Source organism: Castor canadensis, chromosome 9 (genome assembly GCF_047511655.1).
Source record: "Castor canadensis chromosome 9, mCasCan1.hap1v2, whole genome shotgun sequence".
Lineage (NCBI taxonomy): Eukaryota > Metazoa > Chordata > Mammalia > Rodentia > Castoridae > Castor > Castor canadensis.
Window position 1 is genome coordinate 39,282,289 of NC_133394.1, and position 12,098 is coordinate 39,294,386.

The following is a 12,098-nucleotide window of genomic DNA, read 5'->3' on the forward strand; positions in this document are numbered from 1 at the left end:
TTATATGCAAACCTACCAATCCTGAATCTAGAGGCCTCCTTATCTAACTCTTATACACTTACCTAATATTTCTTCTACCCCAAATCATTCCAAAGTCAAGTACCAGAGACGAACCCTATAATCTAGAGTGTGTGGGAATGTTCAAAGTAGTTGATCCTCCCAAGTTGCCATTCCCAAGGAAACCCGAAGAAGGGCTCTGGTCTAGACTTTGTCTTCACTCCTCTCATCTGCCACATGACCAAAACTTGGTGCTTGCCCTTGTGGCCTTGTGTGGCATGTGATGACTCCTCTCTCGACCTATAGATATATTTCTTTCTAAGACTTGTTCTCATCTTATGCTGCACTGACTTTACCATGCCAGTGTCAACATGTACATTCTTGGAACACATAGCTGGTCTATTGTTTTTATTTCTTTAAAAGCTTCTAGGGGCTCACTAGATCCATTGCACGTAAGAGGTTTAATTTGGAACTATCATGTGGGATGTTTATAATGTGGGATACCTATGGTGTATAGTCATAGACCAGGGAATGGACAATCAAGGCATTTAAACTTAAGACAACAGTAATAAAATCAAATTGGGAATCAATTTAAGAAGAGATTGTAGCCCCTGTAGGCATATATAAATGTAGTGCAAACAATTTCCCCTCTGTCTTTGGAATTTTCCTTCTGACTCAAGGTAATTCTATTGAATAGAATAGGCAGCTTCTAATTTTAGACAGGCTTTTGTGTAAGCTGTTGTATTCTTTAATATATTTATCATCAGCTTCTTATATTTTTTGATTGTGAACAAAAAATGAATTGTAGTTAAAGTAGCCTGAAGGGATATTAATTAGATTTTTCCCCTTAATCTTTTTAGAGGATGTCCTGTCAGCAATGAAGCATTTCACTGTTAATCAGAAAATCAGCTGCATAGGCTGGACTGGAGAAGAGATAAATCTCAGATCAATCAATTTTGCACTTGTCAGCAGCTCAGGTGAAAAATTGGTAGAGTTAGGGTATAGAGCTATTACCCAAGAGGAAGATTCTGTTCAATTCATCATACATGTATTGAACTCTCATGTACCAGGCAGTGTGTGAGAGACTGGGAATACAAAGATGAACAGGTGTAGGTTCTGAATTCAAGCTAACTTGGGTTTGAATCCTGATCCTAAATATGAACATGAGGAAGTTTCTTTAGCCTCTTATATTAGGACAAAGACCATGCATCTTCACAAAGAGATTTCAAAGCACAGTAACTTAAGACAGGTAGCCATTTATTTTTCACTCTAATAAAAGTCCTGAGATATGAGCAGACAGGTTCTGCTTCAGAATATCCTTCAGAAGTCCCATTGGCCTCATTTTGTGCAGTGTTTTTCCTAAATGAATTGTCTTCATCTGCCTAGTTGAAACTGGGTCATTGCCATGTCTTCCTTAAAATTCCAAGGTTAAGACTTAGAAATGAGACATAGCACTTCATTCATGTCCCATTTGTCCCAACCCAGTTACATGGGCAGAATAACTACAAGGGAGTTTAGCAAGTTTAGTCTCTAGCAGGGCAGCCATGTGTACAACTTAACCTAGAAGCATAGGTTTAACCAACAAAAGGGCAAGAGGAGAATACTAAGAATCTCTGCACCGCTCCCCCCAAAGGTTCTGTTTCCTTATCTTTAAAGTAGAATCAATCATAATACCTAACTCGTAGAGTTGTGTAGGAATTAAAATGAGAAAGTAGAAGAAAGGTTTTGGCAAAGTGTCTAGAACATAATTACTGTTTAATAAATGTTAGCTATTGTTATTATTAAGACAAAAATACTTAATCCTAAATGCCTGAAATTCTTCAGTGGAGGGAAATGCTTAAATAATCAATTTGGATTATAAGAGCACAAAGAAGGGAGAAATGAATTTCTATAGCAGGCAGAATAGCAATGGAGGGAAGATTTATAGAAACAGTAATATTTGAGTTGGTTCTTAAAAATAAACAATTTTACAAGATAGAAAAGGGACAGTAGCATATTCCAGCAAAACAGAATGAGAAAAGTTTGGATATGGGGAAGCAGATTTGAGCAAGATTTCTCACAGTGTGATCCTTAAAAGTTCCACTATAACACCATCTGGGTCCAAGACAAAGTATACAAAATAAAATATTTGGTGATGGGTCTTTGGAAGCTGCATTTACAAAAATCTGTTCTAACTTCTTGTTATACATACCGGACTGAGTTGGAGCATAAAGATCATAAGGCCAAGGCATGGGATTTTGTGTGGATTATGAGGAACTCTGCTGCCTCTTTAATCCAAAAGTTTCTAGGTAAATAATACTAAGGGGTTTTAAAAACAAAATGTTATTGTTTCTATCCATTAACTTCTAAGGTCAGTTCTGTAAGATTAAGAAACATATAAACAAGAACAGCTACAATTATTATGCAGTGCAAAACTGAACCACGCACATCCTATTCCATGGAATATCAATGTGTGTGTTTATATGGGCTTTGCCAGCACCAGGATGGTTCTTGTCTTGTAGCAATAAGTATGTCTTCCTAAAAATTCCAGAAGCATATAAAAGCTTATTATTCTGAGTACTAACAGACATTGCATATAGGTTGATAAAGAATAGCTGAACATAGGTGACCACTATTGTAATTCTGCAGACTTGGCTTGATAGAAGAACTAAGATCACATATCCTCCTTCAAATTTGAGGTGATAATTATATTTCTTTAACCTTGGACCAAAGAAATATTTTCTAAATAAGCCCCGTGAAATAAACTGGAATGAGTCCTATGAGTGAAACAATATGTTCCATTAAATTGATTGAATTTTGCTATTTTATAACCCATAAGTAATGTAAGTATATAAATGATATATATGCCATTAAAATGGCAGAGAAAATCCTGCAGCTACTGTAATGTAGATGAAACTGTGTGAAAATTAGCAATAGCGAACTCAGTAGTATGCCCTGACTTTGCAGTACTAATTGACCATCATCTGTGCTATGTGCCAGCTCAGAAAGCACTGTGGTACAACAGTTAGCATATCACAGAAGGTTTTCATATCAACAAGGAAGTTTTTTGTAATGTGGTGAGCCAATATGGTCTGTACTATTTTTAATTACTAGATTTGAGTTATGAAAATAATTTCATGAATATTTTAGGTGAAAGATAATACCTTCAACAGAGAAGAAAAGCTATTTAGAGCTTTAGAAAAGACAGTGAGGCACTGTGTGAAGAACATTTCATTCTGTCTTCAACACATACAGGTAGGTGAGACAAATATTTCTACAAGGATACATTGGTTTCCATGGTTATTATCAAGATAAATGTGATTGTTCATTCATTTATATCAAATTTAGAAGGCTGAAAACTGCTGGTGAAGGAAGCCAATATAAATGGGCTTTGCTCGTTGACCCTCCTCACCTTTTCTACTCTATCTCCAATTCAAATTGCCATATTGAGGAACTTTTGGTCAGATGATTCTCACATGGACCATCACCCTCTTTATAATAGAGATGAATTCATTCACACAACATTGTATATGACACAGAAATTGTGTTTATTTTTCTGATTTTACTAAAATATCTCTTTTTTAGTACCTGAAATAGTATGAAAATCAGTATACAGGAAAAATAATTTGAAATATAAAATATTATGAGCTATAGTAAGCAAATGATGTCACTCCATTACACTAACAAACAAAGCAACAACAAAAAAAACACCTTTAGTCCTTTTGGAGTTGTCCTGATCCTCTTAAGAACGTGTGATTTCAACAAACTATCTGAAGTACAATGCAATCATTCTCAGTAGAAAGTCTCAGGAGTTTCTTCTAATGGATCTCATAGAAGACACAGTGTCCTTAACATCCTGACAATGGTTATGACTGTGAGATACAGAATGTTAGTAGAGTTACATATAAAAATTAGTTAATAGATGACTTCTTCCTTTTTCAACAGTTCATCTCTTAAATATCTGTTTTTGGGAGCAGATAGTTGCACACTTAGATAACATAACAATCAAGCAGATGATTAAGATGACAAGCACACTGATGTAGAGACAAGGTTCCACATTCTATTAGTGCATGAACCATTCTGGCCTCTTTTGTTATCTGGTGCAAAACTTGAATTACGGTCAAGTTTGCTAATCTCTTCCTAAAGTGTTACCTTCTGTGTAAAAGAAACCCAAAACATAAATATAACAGCCAGAAGGCAGTGGGAACCCTATCGTTTATGTACTTTTTAAAGAGTAATTGCCTGTTGGGAACCTTTGCTGGATTGTCTTGTATTTTCACCAATTGATTCAACAAAAATATGAGCATCTTCTGTCAAAGACTACATTACTTTCACTACGAAAAACTGATGATTAAAGAGAAATGACTTTTAAAATAAGGAATCCATAAGAATTGAATACTAAAAAATGGTCAAAGAGGGAATTTAAGATGGATTCTACTTAAAGAGGCCTCATACAGAATATTGTGAGAAAATGAAATGGGGGAAAAGGAAGGAAATAGATTGTTATAAGTAGCCTAACTATACAGAGTACTCATGAATTTTTTTGTGGTTGCCTTTTTTTTTCTTTGTCTCTTTGGGGAAATGAAGTGTTAAGATGATGAAAGTGGCATTTGGGGTATGTTTATTTATACTGACTTCAGAACTTATATAACTTTGTTGTTGGGTTTCAGGATGCCCTGCCATTCACCCTGCAGAGCATATCAGAGCTCCAGGAGATTTCATACAACAAAGAGGAAGAGGAGAGGAGCTCTTCAGAGATTCGGAGTAATGCCCCAAATCCTTGTCAAGACTTTGTAAGTTATTTATAGTCACAGATAAATACAAATTAAATAGTGGGGTTAAAAGAAAATCTGCTTTTCACTTATTTTTCTGGAGCTAGAAGTAAAATATGCACTAAAGCAAAGACTAATGTCAACGTTAGGAGATTTTAAGAGGGGAATTTTTAAGTAATTAAATATTTTTAAGGTGGATTAGTGGGGATTTTATTATAATTGAAACTTAATACAACCCCAGACTATGTTGCTAAGGGTAGTCAGTGCCAGACAACTTCTAGAATCAATATTTAGTTTAAGTCTGTGTGTGATATATCAAGGATTTACTAATTTGGAAAACTGTGATTTTCTTAAAGGAGTCTCTGAAATGTCTTGAGTCTCTACAAAAGGAACATAAGTTCTCCCTGAGAATATGACCCATATTAGCACAGACACAGAGGGCAGTAAAGCCTTCCTTATCAGAAAGGACTTTTACTTAACAATCGGCTATTATTTCTTCTGTTCCATGATAAAATATTTGTTTTCTAAGAGTGCTGTAAAATATAGGTTGGGAGGGCTGGGGGTGTGGCTCAAGTGGTGGAGCACTGGCCTAGTAAGTGCAAGATGCTGAGTTCAAATCCCATTACTATATGCATACATATAGATATGTATGCATATGTATATGACAATGTACTTATATATGTATCATTTATGTATTGGAAATCATAAAAACCTGCTTAAGTCAATAAAATATCTGGGTGTTCAGCTAGTCTAAGCTATACTAATTTTAATTTAGTGCCTTGTATTACTATAGGTATTATTATTTCATACAAGTATCTCATATATGTTTTTATATCCAACATTATTGGCATTTCAAATCAGCTAAGTCTTCACTAGTAACCCTTGTGTTGGAGAACGCTTAGCATTGTTAGCCCACCAGGCTCAACATCTTAGTCACATCCCCTTACCTCAAGTCATTGTGACAACCAACAATCACCTCCATGTATTTCCAACCCTAGGAGACACAGCCCTCTTTCTAGAAGAAAATACTCAGAAGTGTTTCATTATTTAGGCTTTATGAAATAGAAAGTCAGGATTACATCTGAAGTAATATGATAGAGAAATAGGTCACACATTCATTCATAAATAGATAGATAGATGATAGATATGGATAAATAAAAGTTAAATGTCATGGGTTTAATAGGCAAAGTGTGGCCAGTTCTTTCATACTTTCTGAGTCTAATTACATTTTAGAAAAGCCCTCAAGTGTTTGCTCTTTATGTTAATTAAAATTAATTAAGTCAATAATTATTTATTTTGTACAATCTGACCACATGGTGCATAGCTTCTTCCTTAGAAAGCATGCTCTAAAATTTGATACAATGAAGAAAGTTGTCTTGCCTGCCTTATAAAACCATAGAGTGATTAATCAGGCTAAATTAAATGATCAGAAAACTCAATATAAAAGTAACATTTTATGGATGACATATTGAACTCTCTTCAAAAATGAAATAGTAAGAACTTAAAAGTCTCTCCAAAGGCAGAGCAGTTGTTTTTATCTATCCATGAATGATTCTTGTCTACAAATGTTTTAACAAAATCTGCTTCTTCTTTGTTCCAACCATAATTCCTATGTGTCAGTGAATCAGTCGGTATCTGTGAGTCACTGGGTGTACATACTGTATATATTGTAATATAATAAAATTACTATATATAGTTAATTATATTACCTGTAGAGTCCAAGTAAACTCACAAACACAGTAATTTATCTCAGATACAGTAAATAGATTCTCTGCTTAGTTAAGGGGCTCATTAAACAGGGTGCAGGTGTATATTGATTATTTCATAAACTAGACGTCAAATCTAATCCATATTGGCTATTGCTAATGCCAATAAGAGGTTGTTTTTCCTCTCCTAGATTTCCTATGAGTTCAGAAAAAGTTACCAGGAGACATTTAAATTAATTATTACAGGCTTTTGCCTGGGATTCCCTGGGATATCTTTGAGAGTACAAAAGAGATACCTTCTTCCAAATTGACATAAAATCATGTAACCCAAGCATAAAGGGCAAAGCAAGGCAATCAGCAAACATGTTAGTGCATTTCAACATAGAGGGAAAGAAAAAGAGAAGAAATTAAATGTAGGGTGCTTGAGTGCTGCCATGGGGTTGAGTATGAATATAAAACTTATTTTCAGTGATTCAAACCTAAAAAATGTAAAAATTTAAGATACAGGATCAGCATTGGCTTAATCCTTCAAAGTATTTAAAGATGAAACTATAATTCTCATTTCTGTCACAGGAACAAAATACTCATCTTAAGGAGTTACTATCTGTATAAGGGGATGGAATGCCACCCAAAAATAAACCTCAGAGCAGTTAAGGATTTGGGACTGACATGGGTAGAAGAAAGTATAGTCTCTCCCAAGACCAACTGTATCCCTTTTGCTCTCAGCAAATGATAGGATAATGTGGTGAGTCAAAGGCTAGAGATTACCTGGTAGAATAGCTTGATTGGCTCTAGGATTAGAAGGAAGAAGTGGAAACTTTTGAAAGAGATGATCCCAATGGCTGTAGGGGGAAAAAAAGGTAGAGGTATAGTTTGGGTAAACAGGCCTTAACTTTTGTATTTCTCTTCCTGCTCACTCTTCAGATTCCGTTTTAGCATCTCTGCCTAAAGTCCTTGAATAGTCTTAACTAGACTCGCAAATGACCTGAATTTCTCTAGTTTGGCTGGCTGCTTTCCTATTTATTTCATGCTCCTGCAGAAGGAGGTAAACCTGTTGAGATCAGCGCTGGTCAAGTTATGGTTGTTACTCTCTGTAATGGGTTTTTTGGTTTTTTTTGGCAGGCAGGTCACTTGCAGAGACACATCTTGACCCCCCTGTCAGCCTTGCTGTCCTTATTCCCAGGGCCTCAGAAACTCATCCAGAAACGCTATGACAAACTGCTGGACTACAACAGCTACCTGCAGCGGTCAGCAGGAGATGAGTCAGACTTGGCCAGAAAGGAATATGAGGCCCTCAATGCCCAACTGGTGGAAGAGCTCCAGGTGTTCAACCAGGCTGCTCGGAAGATTCTGCTGAACTGCCTGGGCAGTTTCATAACCCTCTTCAGAGATCTAATGCTCAGAGGCCAGCAGACTTACTCCACAGTCGTACCGGTAAGCGCAGCACCAGTCACCAGCCTCCTTGGGCTCCTGGGTCCACTAGAAATCAGACCCAGACAAAAGTGGCCAAGTTCAGAGCGTGCTCACAGGTGGCTCTTCAGTGTGTTATTTAAGTCAAGTCGGGCAGACCGTCTTCTGTCCCTCACTCCCCACTTTGAATCATGTATTTGTTAAAGGTATCTTTAATTTGTTGTTTAAAATTATCTAAAAATCTTGTTCACAGTACAAGAGCAAAGAGATTCTTTATTTTTGAGAAATTACTAATATACTAAAGTAAAAAGCAGTCTGGAGAAGTCTATTCTCATTACAATGATCCTATTCTACAACTTATATGTACTATGTATTTTTTAACCTTTTGGTTTTGAAATAATTACAGATTCACATGCAGTTGGTGAGAAGTAATACAGAGATCTCCTAGACGCTTTACACCATTTTCCCAATGGTAGCCTCTGGTGTAGCCTCATGTCTACACTGCAGAAAAGCAGAGTTGAAGAGTGACTAGAAAACAGACTCTGGCACTCAAGCACCCTGTTCTGAGACCCACACATCACCATATTACCTTGGCCAAATTCATTTATCCTTTTTTGCCCCTATTTTCTCATATGAATAAAATGAAACTAATAATAATGTCATTTTTTTTTACTTTTTTTGTAGTATTCGGGCTTGAACTCAGAGCTTTGTACTTGCTAGGCAGGTGCTCTTCTACTTCAACTGTGCCTACAGTCTTGTTTGCTTTAGTTGTTTTACAGGTAGAGTCTTATTTTTTCCTGGCCAGACTAGACCAGGATCTTCCTATTTATACCTCCTGTGTAGCTGGAATGACAGTCACATGCCACCATACCCATTTTGATGGCTGAGATGGGGTCTTGTTAAAATTTTGCCCCAGCTGGCTTCAAACCACAGTCCTCCCAATATCTGCCTCCTGAGTAACTGGAATCACAGGCATGAACTAACATGCTTAGCTCAATTTTTATTTTTAAGGGTAGTAAAATATCTATCTATCTATCTATCTATCTATCTATCTATCTATATATATGTGTGTGTGTGTGTGTATATATATATTTATATAGAAATTACCATCCTATTTGTAAGTGTACAGGTCAGTATTAAGTGTGTTTCATTGTTGTACAAAAGGTCACCAGAACATTATCATCTTGCACTGAAACTATGCTGATTAAATAAGTCCCCATCTCCATACCCTCTCAGTCCCCGGCAATCATCATGTATTTCTGGTTCTATGAAATTGACTACTTTAAATACCCCATACAAGTGGAATCATAGTGCTTGTCTCTTGTGGCTGGCATCTTTTAGTTAGTATGGCACCCTCATGTTTCATCCATGCTTCAGCACATGACAGGATTCTCTTCCTTTTTAAGTCAAAAAATTTCTACCGTCTGTATCTACCATATTTAAAGTTTTCTATTGGCCATACATTGATAATGCAAAGGGGTTTCACTGTGCTGTTGTTATGCACATTTGATCACACTCACTCCATGTTACCTTCTTAGCTTCCCTCCCTGTTAACAGTTTTTAGTGGGTTTCATTCTCCTTCTTCTTTCTTCCCCTCACCCCTCACCCCTCCTCCTTCTCCTTCTCTTTTTTTTCTTTTTCTTTTTCCTTTTTCTGAGACACGGTCTTGTTCTGTAGCCCAGGCTGGCCTCAAACTTGCAATCCTGCCTCAACATCTGGAGTTCTTGAGATTACAGCTGTGTAACACCATGCCTGGCCTACCTTCATGTGTTAATATAATATTCTTGTGTTGCTATTTCATTATTTTTCAATTTTAGGTGTATGTTATACTATAAACATGAGAATTTGGCTCTCTCTTCTCTTTATACCCCACTACACATATAGTCACAAAAATTCTTTCTATCCCCACTCCATTACAGTTATGCCATAAATTTGGCTTTGTTTATACTGAGTGTTTAAACTGTTTGACTTGTGCATTAGTCATGATACCAGTTAGAAAAATGAAAAACACTTAAACTGAGAGTTTGGAGAAAAAAATTTATAAAGAGACTATTTACAGAAATGTGAGTATGGCATAGTAAAACCTTTATAAACAGTGTTCTATCCCAAAAGTAATAAAGGAGGGAGCTATACAACATCAGGTTTAAAGGATACAAGGAGGGGCCTTTATAGGAAAGTGTAGAGAGAGGAGTTAGGGCTGTGAAGAGGAGCTGTACCAGCCAGTCAGTACTACGAAAAAAGAAACTTAGGAAATAAATATCTTTACCTAATTTTCCTTTGTTATTCTGATTTCCTATGGGTATTTTCTGATTGAATCCATCTGGAAGCCAGGGTGCAAAAAAGCTGTTGCTACATTTTCTTCTGATCAGACTCCTGGAGCACTGAACAGGGTACACAAGGAAGGAGAATGAATTTGAAGAAGCCAACAGATAGATACTCAGCACATAATGCAAATACTGCTTAGACTTGAGTCAGACTGACTTGAGTCAGTCACATCTGTTGTTTTCTCTGATACTGGTAATGTGCTTTTCTTTTACCAGTTGCTTAATTTTTCCTTGACTAACTTTTTCTGTTATTTGGCTAAGTTACCCCTTAAGACTTTCAGATGAGGTATTCTCTCAATTGTGTCTTCTTACAGAAATTGCTCCCAGAGCTTTCTGACCTGCTCAAATCTGAGGTGGTAGTCCTTTTAACTGATAACTGTACTGATAACTGATAACTGACTTCAAGTCTTTTTGATGGTCTGATTACTAGGTTCTTGGTGGTGGGGCTTTCAGGATCAATGTAGATCCATTCTCTTAATTATTCTGTTTCTAATATGTGTCCCCTAGTCTTATTTGTACCTAGGGTCCCTTGGTCTAGGAACTCTGTTATATCATTCACAGAGAAGGAAACTCCATTTTCCTATTTTCTGCCAAGGGAGCAAAGAGACAATCACTTAACTTTATTGAAATGGAGAAATAATCTAGGATCCAACTAAATTACGTAAACCATGGTAGTGTAGTCATTTCGTATGTCTCTCATGGTTTCAAGGGTTCACTGGACTCAAGTTGGTCATTCTCCAAGTTTCTATGAGGTTATAGTTAGATAACAGTTGGGACAGGAGTCATTGCAGGGCTTTTCTCTGTGCGTGTGTGAGGTTGGTGATGAGGTGATGATGGTAGAAGACTTAAGCAACTGGAAATTAGAACAGCTGAGTTTCCAAAGATTTCTCTCTCTCTCTCTCTCTCTCACACTCACACACACACACACGTCTTTCAATATTGTCCTCATATATGGTAGCTACAGTGCAGTTGGACTTCTTCCACAGTGACTAATTGCCTCCAGAGTGAGAGTCCCAAGAGAAGCAGCCAAAACTCCATGGTCTTTTTTAGCCTAATCTTAAAAGTCAGACACATCATTTCCGTAGTTCTGTTCATGTAAACCATCTATTTATTCATCTGGGCCGCCATAAAGACCCCTTGGGGTTCACAGTGTGGATTAGTGATACGGTGACTGCCCACCATGTGTGAAGTCTTGGGTTTGGTCTCCAGCACCCCAGCACAGCAAACAAAACAACCATCAAGTCCCCTCCCTCTTTAGTTCTGAAAGGCAGGAACATAAGCTGTCCTCTTGATGGGGAGCATGTCAAAGAATCTGCTGGATACAATATATTTGTATATGGGAATGTCACAATGAATCCTCCTTTATAAATTAGTATATACTAGTAAAAACATTTTTAAAATAAAGCTAGCACAGACTCTTAATCAGTGCTTCTTGCTTTAGCCTCTTTCTCCTTGCCACTGTCCTCCTCTCCACATGGGACTGCTCATTGCCATTAATTTCTGAGCATTTCTTCCAACATTTTATTGTTATTTTTCCTCTCTGTGCTCTTTTATTTAGCTTTAAAACTTCAAAAGATTCCTATAATTCTCATGGGGTTTCCAAAGACAGCATACTACATAAAAACTCTACAGTTGCCTGAATTTTTCACTGTGGCACATTATAGACTTTCTGAAATGATTGTCACGATTCTGGTAAATTTAAAACCCAATGTGATTATCTAGTTGTCTCAAACCATGCAATATCATTTCTACCATAGGTGCCACCGTTGGTCTCAAGCATCTCTGGTATTCAGAATCGAGTACTAGAAGAGATTCAGAATCTGAATTTTGTAAAGGACCACAGTGCCACCTTCATTGAGAGGAAACTTAGTTTTGAAAAGAAGAAGACTATGCAGCAGAGTCTGGTGAGT

At 36.8% G+C, this 12,098-nt stretch overlaps 1 protein-coding gene across 1 annotated transcript in view; it reads left to right on the forward strand.

The window, feature by feature from the left end:
• Arhgef38 (Rho guanine nucleotide exchange factor 38) overlaps positions 1-12,098 on the forward strand; it is a 127,456-nt gene that overhangs the window by 103,860 nt on the left and 11,498 nt on the right. Inside the window, exons 8-11 of the mRNA XM_074041479.1 lie at positions 3,127-3,231; positions 4,647-4,769; positions 7,577-7,888; positions 11,946-12,092. Coding sequence (XP_073897580.1) covers positions 3,127-3,231; positions 4,647-4,769; positions 7,577-7,888; positions 11,946-12,092 — 687 coding nt within the window. The remainder of the gene's footprint in view (positions 1-3,126; positions 3,232-4,646; positions 4,770-7,576; positions 7,889-11,945; positions 12,093-12,098) is intronic.